Source organism: Temnothorax nylanderi, unplaced genomic scaffold (genome assembly GCF_030848795.1).
Source record: "Temnothorax nylanderi isolate EJ_2023f unplaced genomic scaffold, tnyl_v1.0 TNYL_tig0432_pilon, whole genome shotgun sequence".
Taxonomy (NCBI): domain Eukaryota; kingdom Metazoa; phylum Arthropoda; class Insecta; order Hymenoptera; family Formicidae; genus Temnothorax; species Temnothorax nylanderi.
Window position 1 is genome coordinate 1 of NW_027249494.1, and position 17,260 is coordinate 17,260.

At 37.9% G+C, this 17,260-nt stretch overlaps 1 protein-coding gene across 1 annotated transcript in view; it reads left to right on the plus strand.

Annotated features, from left to right (window-relative positions):
* Positions 1-1,571: 1,571 nt before the first annotated feature.
* Mmp2 (Matrix metalloproteinase 2) overlaps positions 1,572-17,260 on the plus strand; it is a 103,763-nt gene continuing 88,074 nt past the window's right edge. Inside the window, exons 1-2 of the mRNA XM_071721662.1 lie at positions 1,572-1,802; positions 1,876-2,244. Coding sequence (XP_071577763.1) covers positions 2,189-2,244 — 56 coding nt within the window. The 5' untranslated portion in view covers positions 1,572-1,802; positions 1,876-2,188. The remainder of the gene's footprint in view (positions 1,803-1,875; positions 2,245-17,260) is intronic.

A 17,260-nucleotide genomic window follows, 5' to 3' on the forward strand; every position in this document is an offset into this window, starting at 1 on the left:
TTGCGTTATCCGCGAGAGGCTGGTTTGCGTTGCGCAAACTTCGACCCTTGACCCTCCGTCTCCCTTGCCTCTTTCCGTCCCTCTCTCTCCTCTCTCTCTCTCTCTCTCTCTCTCTCTCTCTCTCTCTCTCTCTCTCTCTCTCTCTCTCCTCTCTCTCTCTCTCTCTCTCTCTCTCTCTCTCTCTCTCTCTCTCTCTCTCTCTCTCTCTCTCTCTCTCTCTCTCTCTCTCTCTCTCTCTCTCTCTCTCTCTCTCTCTCTCTCTCTCTCTCTCTCTCTCTCTCTCTCTCTCTTTGTCTGTCTCTTTTGCTGCATTTTGCATCCTGTTCCCTTCGTTCGTCTCTCTAGTCAGTATTTTACTCGCATTGATCCTTTACACGCGTTCTCCGTATAACCGCATTTCACCGAATGACGACTGACGACGACTCAATTAAGATGAGCCGGATTAATACGATTATTACAAATTCCTCAAAGACTGATTGTGATACAAATTCGAAAGCACGGGTCGCCCCCGTTATGTAATCGAGAAAAATGAGTTTCGCTGCGCTGTGAGAAATAACGATTCTATTTGCTTAAAGTTACACTAGAGGAATCTATTTCTCAATATTTATTATCTTTTGAAAATTGATAAATTTCCAAAATTAAGAGATTTTAATTCGCAAAATTTGAAACTTTTATTTTATTAGTTTTACTTCATTTTAATTTTAATATTTTATATTCTAAAATTTTAAAAATTCGAATATTATAAAGATTTTAAATTACAGAACTTTTAAAATTTGTAATTTTTAAAATTTATAAATAAATTTTAAACTTTGATTTCTGGAATTAAAAACTTGAAATTTCTAAAGTTAAAAAAAAATTTCTTAGCTTAAATTTTAATTTATAAAATTGTTTTAAATTTTAATTTTTAAAGATATTAATGGATGGTATATGTGGACGCACCTTTCGTCAATGCGAAGTCGGATAAAAAGCTTATAACAAAGCAGAGAACCCACTGCGTTAGGTATGGCAGGACGGAAATTACACCACTCTGCACAAAAGAAAATGTATATTTTAATTTCTTTATGTAAAGTATTATGTCTAATCAATTAAAGGAGAAATAATTCCAAATAAGGTGGAAATAATTTCAAATATATTAATAAATATTAAAATGGTGCAATCGAGAGATAAATAATAAGGTATATGTGTGTGTATGTGTGTGTATGTACATACACTGTAAATGAATTTAAAATGATTTTGACTGCAATCTATGGAAAAACATACGTGGTACAAGAAAATAAATAGCGAGCGCGCGTAGCGCTTGCTTTCTGTTTGAAAAGTGATTTCTTTCGATTATATACACGTTACGTCGCTACTTTCATTAAAATGGTGTCAAAGCTGGAGATTGCTGTCAAGTGAAAATGTGCGTGCGCACGTCACTGTGCTCTCGCGGCAGCGAGAGATGACAGTAGGATGCAATAAATTTCCTTCCACCTCTCCTTCCTCTTCCGTCGCTCTCTATATCCTGCGTCGTCGTGCACCACGACGCTTAGTTGTTTAAGTTCGCTTCTCCGGTGGATGATTTATTAACTCCGCCATGTGACCCCGTGCAGGATGTCAGAAAGTGGAAACGTTCTTCCTGCGTTTCGTCTGCGTATCACGCTTTATCTACATACTCCGCTTGTCGCACTGTGCACTCGCGCATAATCGACCTGTCTGTGTAATATAGCTCGCGACGCAGAAGTTTCATCTTACAATCGTGTTTGTCACTTCATTCGTCATCACTTACGCCACTGGATTGTTCAACAAACCGAATTACCTTACTCGTCGGTATTAAATCTCTTTTCTTTTTCAATTCCATTAACGACTTATTTGTTGCATCAATTTTATCGATTTCAGTTAGGAATTAATATCGAAATTCCTTCGGCGTAAACAAAATGGAGCCTGCGCGTTGCACAGGGGAGAAAAAAATTGGATGGAAAGTTTCGTTCTCCGTGGAAAGCCGGGCAAGTGTATTATAAGATTGCGCAACTTGCGAGATTGCATTACGGAAAGGAATGCGCTGCGCGAAAACGGAACGAAGAATAGGATCCCTCTGTTTTGGGAAATTGAATTAAAAAAGGAAAGAAGATGTGTCTTCCAGCGAGAGAAATATGGCGCGTAATGTGACAGTCTACATGACGGAATTTGATGGATCGCCGGCAATCCCCGTATGCAGAACTGTATCACGTCGGAGAGAGATATTTTAGATCTGGGATACCTTTGGAGGTATTATAAAAGATAACGATAAATCTATTATGAGAATTTATTCGTCTTCCACGTTGAAATACGAACGGATTATTAACTTGTGAAAATGTGAGAGCAATATTAATGGGAACTAATTAACGGTAAATGCGTGCAATGTAACGGCACCCTCTTCGATTCTTTTGACATTTTCATATTTTGAGTCGTAAAAAAGATTCTGAGAAGAAAAATCATCGCTCATGTTTTCCGTTTGTTTATAATTAATACTTAAAACTTAAAATGTCACGATGTCGATAAGAAAGAAAATAATAATTTTCGTGTGAATATATGAATATTATGAATATTAACTGCTTAACATTAGCCTGCTTCAGTTGCACGTAAATTGTTAATCCAGGTCATCTCGGATTAGCGAGGCGTTTAATTCTTTCTTGTTTCCTAGGTTGAGGCATCAATGATATACGAGTCATTAATTATATTAAAAATGAGAGATCTTCTCTCAAAACGGAAAGCTGTGTAAATTGTTAACACAGGTTTATTCTTACCTCGACCAATTTTACCGTTAGTTGTTTTCGCGACTAAATCCACCGAAACCTAAATCGCGCGTTCCTCGTTAAGTTCCATCGGGCAATCCGTTATTCTTGTTAACGTGGAAATTCTCGCTAATGTTAAGTGCGAGAGAGTTAATAGCGTTGCAATAGCGCAATGGCGCGCAAAGGGGTTAATAACGGCAACGTATGGCGAAAGGGAGAGAGAGTGCATCCCGCGCGGGCCCCGGGAGAAGAATTATCGTCGCGGGGAAATAAAGAAGCACGGCGAGCGCACGAAGGGGCGTATGAGAATATGCGACGGGCGCGTGTTTCGCCACATGTGTTTCGTATCAGTTAAGCTCGCAACGCGACAGCCGAGAACCGGGGCCGGTCTGTCAGCATCGTGGCACAAAGAGCGGCGCAGTGGTTCGCAGCCGCAGTACGATGCATTTTAGAGAGGAAAGCGGCTAAAAGATGCTCTCTTCTTGCGCGATTTACTTGAATTAGTAACGAGCCCGATGATTACTAAACCAACTGTTCCGCGAAGCTATCCTATCGCGAGCCCGGAAACTGCGGATGCGAGAAAGCTTGAATGATTCACGTGCTTTCAGCATTATAATGGAAACGTTTTAGTTACTTTTTCTTATTCAGGTGAAAATAAAACATTCTTATATATAAAAAATTATATATATGTATATATATAATATAGTTCGTGGTCTCGGACAAAATAGATTTACAGATTTTTGCACTTATTTTTTCTCTCTCTTGGTATTTTTACAATTTTTCCGTGTGACAGTGCCCGTTAACGCTCGCGCGTGCAGCTGATATCTCACGAACCGCACGGACTAGAAATGTTTAGCGACGATACCATTTTATCATCTCGCGTTCGGGGTCTGTTATTTATCGCCGACAGTATCGCCGACGGTATCGCCGACGCCGCCCGTCGCTCTTTGCAGCATCGCGGATGGCATCCGCCTTTCGGTAGTATCAAAGTTACGTCGTAAAATGCAACACACATGGAAAAAGGTATCTACCACATACTTTTTGAGGGAAATATATTTTCGGTCCCGCGCGATGCGACGTGCGCGGATTGTAAAATGCGTTGTATACATTGTCGATTCATAGTTGTCATTTTTTTGCGAAACAGGAAACGTACAATAATAAGTCAAGTGCACCTACTTTTTGACAAGATAATTAGATGAATAATTGAGAGAAGTTGATTTGGAGAAAATGTACAGAGTTTGGTATTTTTGATCGGCGCATAGTTATCGAGTATTTGGGACATTTTAGGATCAGGTCGATCAATTTAAAATAGATTACGTGCAAAAGCGAAGGAAAATTTAGAATAGAAACGCAGTTGACAGTACTTGATCTCTTGTCTCTATATTTTCAACATTTTACTTGTCACAATTTCTCCCTCTCTTATTAAGTTTTTATTTTTTAAATTTATTATGTCTTCAATGGATGTTTTATTCCGAAGAATTTTAATGATAATATGATAAGATGTAATATTAGTAATTTTGCAAATCTCATTAAAAAGGGATTGAAGGATTTGGAAACGTTTTAGAGAAGGCGACGAGATATTAAACAATAGCTATCTATCACACGAAGTAAGCTGTCTAACACTGTCTAAGTCGTTTGCTTTTCCGGAGTAAAGTAAACTCCCTCGCAATATATATAATGTCGAAGGTGCATCGCTTCGGGCTTTGATCTGTCGTCGTGTACTCCTTGCCGACGGTGTGGATTGATGATACGATAATTGCTTCATCTCTCTCGGATTACGGTACGGACTCGGATGACGATAATAAATTACAAATCTTCTTAAAATTATTCCGTTAAATATGCTGGTCCAATAATTTGTAATTTATTTGTCGTGTAAAGTGAACCGATGCTAATTAATTATACACCGAATCAAAGAGTATATATAATTTTCTACTTGAAAACTTATATTTATTAATTGTTGAATAAATTAGGTATGAAAATAAGATAAAAATACTTAATCAGCGATATCTGTAAATTTTCAAAAATACAAGTCATATTTACATTTCGATACTTATTGTCAGGAGTTATTGAATTATATAAGAGGAAGTTATTAAAAAACAATATCAATAATTTTAGCTATTGAGCAGCTATATTGTGTTGTCCTGCTTATACATATATATGTCTAAAATATTACCTTATCTTAGTTCTTTTACCAAACGAACACCTGTTGTCGAGATATAATTTTCAGGATGTTTTATTACTCCGATCCTTGCTTACACGCGTCTGTGCGACGGGATCGAATCGACGTGAAGGAACAGACGCAGGTAATTTCGGGCCTCAAGTTTCCTCGGGTGTTGTCACCCATTAGGAACACCTGTACGGCGTGTAATCACAATGCGACGTCGTTGTAAATGAAACCAGATGCCGGAGAATATGCATTACGGATGCATTACGCGTGCACGGGGTCGCAACGCGTATAACTAGCTGTTGTTACGGAGGATACACCTTGACACAGTGCTTTTCAACCAGCATTGTGTGAGTGTTTCGAATTTTCTGGCGGGAGTCCTTCGAACTGCGAGAAACAGTCATCCGCTAGTTAATTACAAGTTTAGTTAATTAGGAAAATGAGAAAACGAAATATGCTCAATCGGGACAGTTTCGGTCGTAACATACGTATTATGAAACGAGGGACGCTACATATTTCGCGATTTCACGATTTCGCACTGTTAAATTCGTAGTGTCAAATTATACTCAATTTGAGTCATTTTTAACCAATCATATATAATACAATATAAGTTGTCTCTGCTCCTCCTACTCAATGTGTCGTTAATTTAACTAAACTAATGGAGTTAAAATAATACTGTTTTGTGTTAAAGTAATAAATTACGACACACATATGGTAATTAAAAATAACAAAATGTTATTTAACTCAAGCTATTAGTTTAAAGGAGGATGTTAAAAAAGTGTCAATTTTGGCCACCAAGTGTAAAGTGAATAGACCTTGTTGAAAAGTCATTGTTTGGGTTCTTAAATGACAGGAAATAATAATCATTTGTCCGAGAAGTGATGAGAACATTGCTAGAATGACTTAAATATAGTAAAAAATTGAGCTGGTTGAGGTTTGGAACGTTCTTGGAGCGATTTTTTAAAAATGATTTGTCCCGGCCATTTCTTCTTTGGCACAGAGGAATTTCTGAGTGCCAAACACGATATACATAAGAGATCGATCCGATACACACTGCGGAAGACATCCTTATACTCAGAAAACCTACCCCTAGATTATTTTAAATATTCTCGCTACGCTGAAAATGATTTGTTCCATTTCTCTTTTGGCACAGAGGAACTTCTGAGTGACACACACGAAATACAGAAGAGATCGATCCGATACACCCTGCGGAAAACACCCTTATACTGAAAAAACTTCAGTTCGGTCTCTTAATGTATTTCGTGTGTGGCACTCAGAAGTTTCTCCGTGCCAAAAAAGAAACTATATTTAAGTCACTCTAATGTTCCCACCACTTCTCGGACAAATAATTATTATTTCCTGTCATTTAAAGATCCAAACAATGATTTTTCAAGGTCTATTCACTTTACACTTGTGGGCCAAATTTTAAATCCTCCTTTCACATTCTTTAATATTTAATATATCCATGATTGCAATATTCCGTCATTCTATAATATTTAATAACGCTAAAATAGCGACGACCTGTCTGTGTACAGGATGTCTCAGATCTCCCGACAAGTTTTTCAAGGGCATAAGCTAGAACGAATTCGAAATACTTTTCAGAAGTTTCTTGTGTTCTGAGATTGAACTCACGTTCCCCTCACGAAATAGGCGCGTCAATTAAGCTCGTGCGCGTGCGACTAGTGAGAAATTTCGCATTGGTCTATTAACAGCGCACCCAGGATCCAGCGTGTGCTGGTCTAAAGGTGCAATACGCGGGTGGGAGGGAGGGCAGAGTGAATAGAGCTCGAACCTCGAACGTCGTCGGCGCGGCGTTAGCCTGTTGTCGCGCTGACTTTTAATTGCGCACATGCCCGACGCCTCGCGTTCTCTTTCTCGATAAGGGACAATTATCGCCGATAGTCGGAATAACGCCCCCTCGCTCTTTCTCGAGTGCATACGCGCGCCACCGCGCCGGGTGTCGCGAGTGGGTGAACGGGCGCGAGACAATGGCCCCCCTTGTCGTCTACCGCACCTTAGAGGCCTTTGTGCCGAAAAAAAAAAAAAAAAAAAAAACACGCCTCGCTTAGCCTCGACCCGGCTCACACCGCGGAACGCAGGAAACGCTGTTTTATGCAGTTAGAACGGTATCACTCCGATTTATGTTTCGCGGAGAATTAACGGAATCCTCCTTTGAATCTTTTGAAACTGTCTCAAATTTTAGCCTCATCGATCATAGCATTATCTCACTGCTCGCATTATTTATCACAAAAGTAAAAATATAAAAGATGTCGCACGTTATAGTTATTTGAAAAATACTTATATAGTATAAAAATATAAAATATAAAAATGTATAATAATCTTGCTGTCTTAATTAAAATTAAATATCTGTAAGAAGAAATCTGCAATAATATCAGAATATTTTCCTTTCTTGCGGCTTTTTTTGATAATCGCGATTACAAAAAAGGATTAATATAGGATTAATGAATCATCGAACGTCGAGTCGCGGAATGGTGCTCTCGTGAATTTCATCTAGAGACCATGACGAAAGATTGCTCTCCCTCGGCTGGACGAGCTGCAAATCGCATTAGAAGATCTCTGAGACGCGACGGATGCAATTATACGAAAGTTCATTTTATTCCTTCGTCTCTCCGCTGAGGTACGGAATTGGCTTCCTGAGATAATCGGGGGAGGAGAAGAAAGAGTCTCGCGGAAAGAGGGAAGCTGCGAGATTCCTCACGAGAACGCAACTCGCTGATGAGAGCGAATCACCGCGACCTCTCGATTACGCAATCGGGGATTTAATTGCGAGGGAGGTGACTGTGTGCGACGAGAGTTACTTTTACCGTTCTCATTCGTCATCGACACTCGTGTTTTATTCAGTGTTGACACAAGGCATCTTGATGTACCCGGTGAAGCAGAATAACATCAAAATATATTTTCAGAAATAACTCGGGGAACCTACGCGAGTATTTTGAGATAGGGAATGTATGTTTGCTGACGTCTGGTTATTATGTTGTAGGGCGGCAAAGTAATTTTATAGCCGCCATCAAGTTCAATGAAATTCCGCCGGACTAGGTAACAGAGCACCTATTCTCCTATTATTACCTATAGGTAAGAGTATATAATGGAAACTACCTGGAGTTGGCAAACAAATCCAGCATTTCAACTAATATGTCGGCGGCATAAATACCTTTATTTTGCCGTACAGCATAAAAACCAAACGTCAGCGAACATATATTCCCTATCTCGAAATACTCGTATTGGTTCCCTGGGTCATTTCTGAAATTTTTTCAGTGTTACTCTTTATTCTGATTTACCTTGTGTAGAGTATTTAACTATACGTTAAATATAAATATCACAGAAATCTTTTTTATTAAATATTTATGCAGCCATTATAAAGCCCTTTTTGGAAATATATATATAGTTCTAATTAAAATTGATTATTATATTTTCACACATGCTTATACATAAATATATCAAATATTATATTTCTGTGTTATTTTGACGTTATTTTGACATTACTTTTATAGCACAAGTAATGAAATTAATACTTTTGATGGTCAAGATTGATAAGGATAAAGCTTGAAAAATTTTCGAAAAATTTGGAAAAAGATTCGATTAATTTTTCGCGGAAAATATATATATAAATCGGAGTGTGTGTGTGTGTGTGTGTGTGTGTGTGTGTGACGTCCTGATTAATTTTATTAGATTATATTATGAGATTTTGTTAAAATCCCTGTAAAATTAAAGCTGCAGCGATTATAGTCAGAATTCGCGGAAATCGTGAAACACGAGTTACGCTGATACTTCGGAGTAAAACCGGGGGGAGAATCGAGGAATTTTGCAGATTCCGGAACGTTCCTTGGGGATGCCACGGAGACAGGAGCGAGGATCCTCCTCGCGGATCTCGCGAACTACCCAATCATCTAATTCAGCGACGCAATCACGGCGCATGCGCGCGTTTGTCTCTCCCTACTCTCGCCCTCCCTCTTCCTCCTCTGGACTCTGGAAGAGCGCTCACTCCGCCGGAGTGACCAGGCCTCGTTCCGGTTTCGGCTCAGTGTCTCGGCGCGTTTCGTATCGCGTGCGTCGCGTCCGCCGCATCCCTTCCGAGAGAATGATGCAAGAGGAGCAGAGGACACCGCGGATCTCGGAGGCGACGATCGTTCGCCGAGGGAACGCGGGATCTTCCCGCGTCACGACGCGGCCCGTCTCGTTTCGAGCTTGCCGTAAATTCAGTGAGCCGTTTTCTTTTTTCGAAAACAAGTCGAAATGGCGGCCGTCGAGCTTCTCTAACGGTTGAACAAGTAAGTTGTCTCGAATTGTTATGGAGAAATGTAAGAACCTGATGGGCATTTACGTTGCCAGAAATTGTTCTACATTGATTAATTTGTATTTCGAACAAAAAATGAATCAGATGTTTACAGTAATAGAACGTGTACCTACAATAATATATGAAAAGCAATTTCGATTTTTCATAAAAGACATTATCAAATTTTGACAACGTTATCCTGTCATAAAATGAAAGGACATTTGAATTATCGATATTTATTACATTATACAGGGTGTTCCAGGTCAGGTCAATAAAACTTCAGAGTCTTATAGGAAGTTGAATTTGGAACAAAAAATTTCCTATAAACAAAAAGTTATAGTTAATAAACTTTGAAAAATCACGTTTATTTGATGAGTTTTAAAAATAACCCTTTAAAACCTTTCATTTATTTGAAAAAAGTAACGAAATATAAATCTGATAGATAATTAAATAACAAACTAAATTACACCAATTTTATTTAATTCTGAGCATTTAAAAGAAAATTATTTAATAGCTAGTTATTTTTTTAAATTATCAAGAAACATGATTTTAAAAAATTTTATTAGCTATAACTTTTTAATGAAGCGTTTCCGGATTTATATTTACAGGAACTTTTTTGTTCCAAATTCAATTTCCTATAGGACTCTGAAGTTTTATTAACCTGACCTGGAACATTCTGTATGGAAAGTACTATGTACGATTAGGAATATAACCTTAGAAATTTAGAATTCTGGACTTGTGTAAAACATCGGAGGATCTAGTTTTCATAAATTAAAGGCGTACACATATATGCATTATACTTTATTATTAATCACGTTTAAGCACTTATTTTATAATATATTCAAGAATAAAAATTCATTTTTCTTTACTCCCGCGCAACAAGATCAGCTTAGCTTGCTTCGCCGGAAGAACTTAGTCGCCAGATTACTTATATACAATGTACGCGCGCGCGTTGCGTTGTTCTGGTTAATGTAATCCCAGCTATAAATCCAATTTGAGAGATTTACAATGTGGGATCGGCGAGGAACCGTCGTTTCTCGGCGATAAGTTATCTATTCTAATGAGACTAATCCTGCGGTGTGGCTCGCGCGAGGTTTCTCGAAGCAACGACAGCGGAATCGCGTAAAACACATCGCGCGACTCCTTATATTTACTTCCTCGTCTCCTTTTTAACGGCCGTGAAATATTATTATTTATTGCACGCTTTCGCAATGTAATCACGCGTGACGTCGCGCCGCGTGTACGGCGTATACTACGTACATACACCGACGACGATTCCGCGCACATGAGAAGCGAGACTCGGTTCACCTTTCACGGCCACCCTCGCTTAAATTCGATCACGGTGGTCTCTTAGCGGTGTTAAATCGGCACGAACGCGAGGCCAACAAACGCTCCTGTAAATATGAAACTCCGGTTGACCGGCGAATAGTATTCGATCGGTAAGCGAAAAATGTCCAGCCTGCGGTTGAATTGCATATTTTAAGTGGAATTGTCCCGCTAATTTGTGCCTTAAATAAAAAACGACGTATCATGTTTCGAAAGCGGCGATAGCCATTTACAGAGTATATTCAATATGCATTTGAAAAACTTATGAAGAAAACGGTTGAAATTTGTACGTATTATATATTTTTGAAGACGTATGTAATTCGAAACTTGAATGCTTTCGTATTTGACAGCAATTATTAAAAAGCAGCAAAATCGTTCTTCCAGATTTTCCTTTCAAAAGAAATAAAAAAATATATAAACAAGAATGATTCTAAAATAATAAAATTTTAAAGTAATCCTCCTTGAAACTTAGATCAACACTACAATCAATTCGGCGATTATTAAAATCTCGATCACATATAAAAATTAAGATTTCGCCCTAAAAGCTCGAAGATTTAAAATTACTCTTTAATTCATAGATACATTTACGGAAAAATTAGAAATTAAAAATAAAAAGTTTCTTTATGTGTATTTTATATCCAATCGAGGATCTATGATCTCGGAACCGTCGTTTGTTAACAAATCGATTGTTCCTCGCGAATTTCCGCGCGATCGCGGATCGAGAGCATTCTCGTGGGAGAGAAGATAGAAGCGTCCGATAGTTCCGGAAATGTTTCGCGAAACATATTTCCTCGATCTGTCCTTTTTCTTTCTGGGTCTCTTTGTGGGAGTCAATGGTCCACTCGACGGTGATTCATCGCCGTCCTTTTGTATTACCTTTAGACAGAGAGAGAGATAAGGCGAAACAAAGGGAGCGAGAGCGAGGTGAGAGAATCACGTCGACAGGAAGTTACGCGAATTCCCGGTGAAAATTCCACGGCTTCACGATCCTTCGGCGAGTTTTCCCGAGAGGAATCGCGGAGGACGTCGAGGAAGAGGGAATAGGAATAGGTAAATAACGACGCGGTCTCGTCGACGCGACGGTGGGACTACGTTGACACTTTGACTGCTGTAGTAATCATACAGTGGGTAACAGATGTCTTTGCGGACCTTTTTGTAATAACTGGATACATGACAAAGTCGATACATATATATCTTATTGTTAGAGGTAAAGAATTGTATCTCTATTATTATACTAGCTGGTTACCCGGGCTTCGCCCGGGAGTCGTTTTTCTTTAAACGACTTTATTTGTGTTTCAATATCCTTAATCGAAGAAAATTCCTTTATCAGTTCGGATACCGATTCTCAAAAAAATCGGTAACGAAAAATTATACACTTTATAGCACTCCCCGGGAAATTCTACCCCTGTTTCATATACAATTCTTTGAGATTCGGTAAATTAATTCCCGAAAAATTGGAAAAATTTCGGTACCGATTCCCAAAAAAATCGGTAACGAAAAATTATACACTTTATAGCACTCCCCGGGAAATTCTACCCCTGTTTCATATACAATTCTTTGAGATTCGGTAAATTATTTCCCGAAAAATTGGAAAATTTTTGGATACCGGTTTCCAAAAAGATCGGTAACGAAAAATTATACACTTTATGACACTCCCCGGAAAATTCTACCCCTGTTTTATATACAATTCTTTAAGATTCGGTCAATTATTTCCCGAAAAATTGGAAAAATTTCGGATACCGGTTTCCAAAAAGATCGGTAACGAAAAACTATACACTCTATAACACTCCCCGGAAAATTCTACCCCTATGGGCAGAGTTCACAGTCTCCGATTAACGTGATCCTCCGATTAAACTCACTCTGCATCTCTTTCTAACTGTCTTTTCGTCTCTTTCTAGGGGGACAGTTAGAAAGAGATGCAGAGTGAGTTTAATCGGAGGATCACGTTAATCGGAGACTGTGATATCGGCCCTATTTCATATACTTTTGGTAAAAATTCGGTCGAATAGTTTAAGAGTGTATAAAGAACATACATACATACATACATACATACATACAGACATTTTATTTTATATATATAGATAAATTCATACAGAGAAAACGAGGTTTAAAGTTTTAAATTAGGGAAATGACATATTTTTTTCAGATATAAAATAAAAGTAGTGCCTTGATTTATTAAGATTTTTAATAAAGCAATTTAACTGCGGCATGTTTAATAGTACAAATGCCAATAACATGCTGTATATCTGGTTTAAAAATTAGGCACTATAAAAATTTTCAATACGACTTTTTCTAAACATTTCATCTCAGGAACTAACTATAGGAACTAGTAATAATAGATATGAGACGTTTTATCATTATGCAATTTAAGTTCATTTACTTGGTGATGTTGTTATTACAATTATTCAGGAGTTTGCAGTTACAAAACAAGTTTTTATTTTCTACGCGTTTCTCTCATTATATACGTTCGCATTGTTATCCTTTCGTTTAATTATCGAATAATGAAAATACGAGGTAAATCTAAAACAAAATCATTATATTCGTACACAGGTATTTTACAGAGGTACGTAGTTTCTAGTAGAAAAACGTCATTCGTATTCATACAAAGTGGCAGGTATAATAGTTTTACGGGCAAGGCCTCCGTTTCCACGAAAGCGGCGTCCATATTATCGCCGGGCTCACATTTCCGTTTCCGTATCGGCAACCGTTTCTTATCGCTCGAATTTTCAACCTTGTTCTTCTATGCGCCACAGTCGTTGAATGTAATCGCGTGACAAAATGGCTCTCCTTGTAAATGGAATTTTCTGGAAGAACGTTACTTCCCTGAATGCGGGAAATGCCATTGAAATTGTATTCACTGCCGCGGAAAGGCAATATTTCCAATGTGATGTTACATAAATTGTCGCACGAGATATATTACATTTGTATTGTAATATATATTTATTGTTACTTTGACTTATTTTTCCTTAATTATCATTAAATCTCATAGTGTAACAACACTAACAACACTTATAGGCCTACTTCAGACGATTTAAAATTTGTGTCGAAACTCAAGATATAATTCTATTTATAATTTTATGTGCCATGCAATACGAATAACTTGAAAAATACACATGTACAGATGAAACACACACACACACACATCTCTCGATTTACACAATGCTTTTTATATTACGGTCTCAGTTTTACACAATCTCATTTTACGCGTCCTCTCAGTTTCACACAATCTCATTTTACGCGTCCAGAAAATATATTTTTCTATGGTATTTATTACATATCAGTGAACCAAAAGTTTTTACTTGATTATATTACATTATATATTCTGACCTTTTTTTTAAGAGAGCACATTAAGCTTATCCGTGCAAATAATAACAAATTTACTTTTCAGCATTTCGTGCAAATAAAACAAAATAAATGTGAAATAAATATTTTTACAACATACACGAGTTTTTTTCCTACGTATATTTTTTCTTTTTTTGAACTAGTAAACTCCATTTATGCCATCCTCAACCGCGTAAAAATAACTTCGTGAAACGAATACTCCGCGTAAATCGAGAGGGGGGGGGGACAAGTGTATATATTAAAAAACACAATGTATATACATTAAAATACACGGCGTATAAATTGTAAGGAGAATTATATCTCGAAAATCTGAAGCAAATTATAGACCGGATTTCGGTTGAGAATGTAAAAGAGAGCGAGAGAGAATTTTCGATTACTTTATTAGACAACAGTCTTCCGCCTTGTTTTCCCCCCGAGTCGACGCGCGAATCACGCAAACATAATGGCGCCACGTTGTAAACGCGTCGTATAAACCACACCAAGATATCTCATTTTACAACGCGCAGAGATTGCGCCGTCGCGATATTTGCGGTCGTTACAATTTGTCCTGTTACCTCTTTTGTTGTCTCTTTCGTGTCATGAGAAACGAGCGGGGACCAGAAAAGCCGCGTCCTCCTCCTGAAAGCCTCCCGGACTAATCCTCCGGGATCCTTTCGTGGGAGAGTGGATCACGCTGTTGTTGATACAGTTACAACGCAGAGGAAAGTTTGCGTCGTCAAACAGGATGCCCGGGTCGTTTTGTCGCACTCGTAAAGAGCCTGCCTCGTTTCCGCAATGACTGACAAAATCATTAACCATCTCGTTAGGAACTGGAAAATATTTCCTACTTGTTTTGAGCAAATAGGTTGAAGAAGAGATTAATCATTAAGAAGTTTTTTATTTGATAAATTTCTGTATATTTTTCTTCGCATTTTCGAAGTTCATACGTTGAATTTGCATACGTTATGTGTAATTTACAGATGAGAATATTTTTATAATTACAATGTGATATTTATATCCGTTTTTTGTAATTATTAAAATAATCTCTTCTGAACCATGATATAGTACATCGTAATATAATAATCCATTATTTCTAAATTATAATAGGTATTCGCCAATTTTTTTTGCCGCTTTAAAAGTTACAATTTAAATTTCCATGAATTTCCGAACTTTTTTAATTATTTCGATTATCGGCAAACGCGCAGTTATTATGACTAAAGTGCGAAAGGAAACGTTCGGCGCATACTAAGGTAATTAACGCGTCCTTAATACTGCAGACGGTTTACAGTCTCCTATATATTTCGTTCCGCTCGTTCGTTTGCCGACTACTTGTAACGTTGCACAGCGTGTATATTGTCCTACCACAAACACATAAATTCTAATGTACCAGCAGTCACACTTATCAGCGACGTATTTCACGGACGGAAAAATTAATCTCGGAGTTTTGCCAGTAAAAAAAGAACTGTATCGGTTCGCGCCATGATTTTCCATGTACTTTCTCTCTTATTTAACGTTCGCCGTTCGCGAAAAAATATAGTCATACACAAGTCATCGTTTATATTCGCACTCAATATTTTATCCGTATACATGTATCTCGCTCTATATCTAGTTTTTTTTCACGTTCGTTAATTCTTATTTTTATTAATATATAAGAAATCTGTGAACGTGTCGTCATGGCTTTAATATAAAGGCTTAATAATAGAATGGAATATCTAAATAATGCCGAGTTCCTTTCGATAGCTTTGCGGCGCGCAAACGTCGCAGGTCGCAGCGGCTGTTTGTGCGCGCGGGCGTATTTGCGGAGAGATAGCGGTTATCTCCGCCAAATACGCCTCCGCAATAGCTCGTTTCTCCCGAGCGGAGAGTAATTACGATCGATGCGCGAATTAGTGGGGGCTTGCGTAACGAATGGCGCGAGCATGTTAGACTCGAAGACATTCACGAGGGATCCAAACTTTCCCCCCCTCCCCGTAAGAGTAATATCTCTGAACAAATTTCACTTTTCATCGCGATCTCTGGGCGTCTTTCAGCTGTCCGAACGGTTAATTAAGTCTGATTTATACGTGTTTTACGGTAGGTATTTTTTCGATTATTCAAATCTTGATTGATGCTACATGTATCACAAACATATCCAATCACATTTCAGCGAAACTTTTTTTTAACATTCCGTGCGTCAACCGTGCTGTACGTTAATATCTTATGTCCTATTTGAATTTCGATCGTGTCGAAAATTTCGCGCGCGCGCGTGGGATTTTTCATCGGCGAGCACGAAAATCAGATTCACAAGTAAAAATTTTATTAAAACTCGTATTTGCTCTCGCTTTCCGCTGACGAGCGGATACTCCGGCTCTTTCCTGCTTGCTAATTCTACAAAGCGGGCGGGCAACGAGAGATGGTATCGAGAGCGAAGGATCATTTTGCTGTCGAGAAGAGAGAGAGAGAGAGAGAGAGAGAGAGAGAGAGAGAGAGAGAGAGAGAGAGAGAGAGAGAGAGAGAGAGAGAGAGAGAGAGAGAGAGAGAGAGAGAGAAAAAGGAAATATTATGTTTTGCTATACAGATGCTTACTATTCCAAATGCAGCGAGTGTAAGGATTGAGTTTCTATAAGGTTAGAATGTTATCTTAGGCTAAATCACACAGCGAATTTATGAAATTGCGTGCGGAACGAACGTTTGATATGAAGTATATGTTTGGCGAGCTTCTGAAGCAAATTAAATACGTTTAAATAAAACTGTTTTAATTAAAACAGTTATTAATTTTTTGAGCTTATATTTGATAATAGTAAAAATCTAAAAATGACGGAATATTTTTAATCGCACTTTAGTAGAAATTTCTTTTTTTCCAGATATTTTATATATATATATAAAATAGAGATATTCCATATATATATATATTTTTTTTTATTGTTACATATTTATATATTATTTAAATAAAATTTTATGTCAACATTTTGTATTAAAATTAATGCACCTCGAAGGAATTTGAATTTTAGAGACTCACTATATAAAATTCTATAAAAAAAGAATTTATGTATTCGTCTTTCAGCTTCAAACACTGTGTCGCACCGTGCTGGCATTCGTCCAGAACCGTTCAATGTCCGTTCGACAATCTCGTTCTCGACATTGGCATTTTTTTCTCGCTTCGCTGCGAAAAAAGCTCGTTTCGATCTCAAAGGAGTGTGCAACCTTAGGACCCCGTCGCAATTCTCTGCAGTTGAATGAAGCACTTGAGATATCCACAAAGCGCTCTTATTGGTATCGATCGACAGGCGAGAGAATAATTTTGTATTTCTTAGTGCGCCGTTATACAGGGGCAGTTTTGCAATTATAGACATTTTATCTTAGAAATAATTTTTCTTTGAGAAGAAAATAATAATTTTTGAAATATCTTGTGCCCGCGTGTGTGTA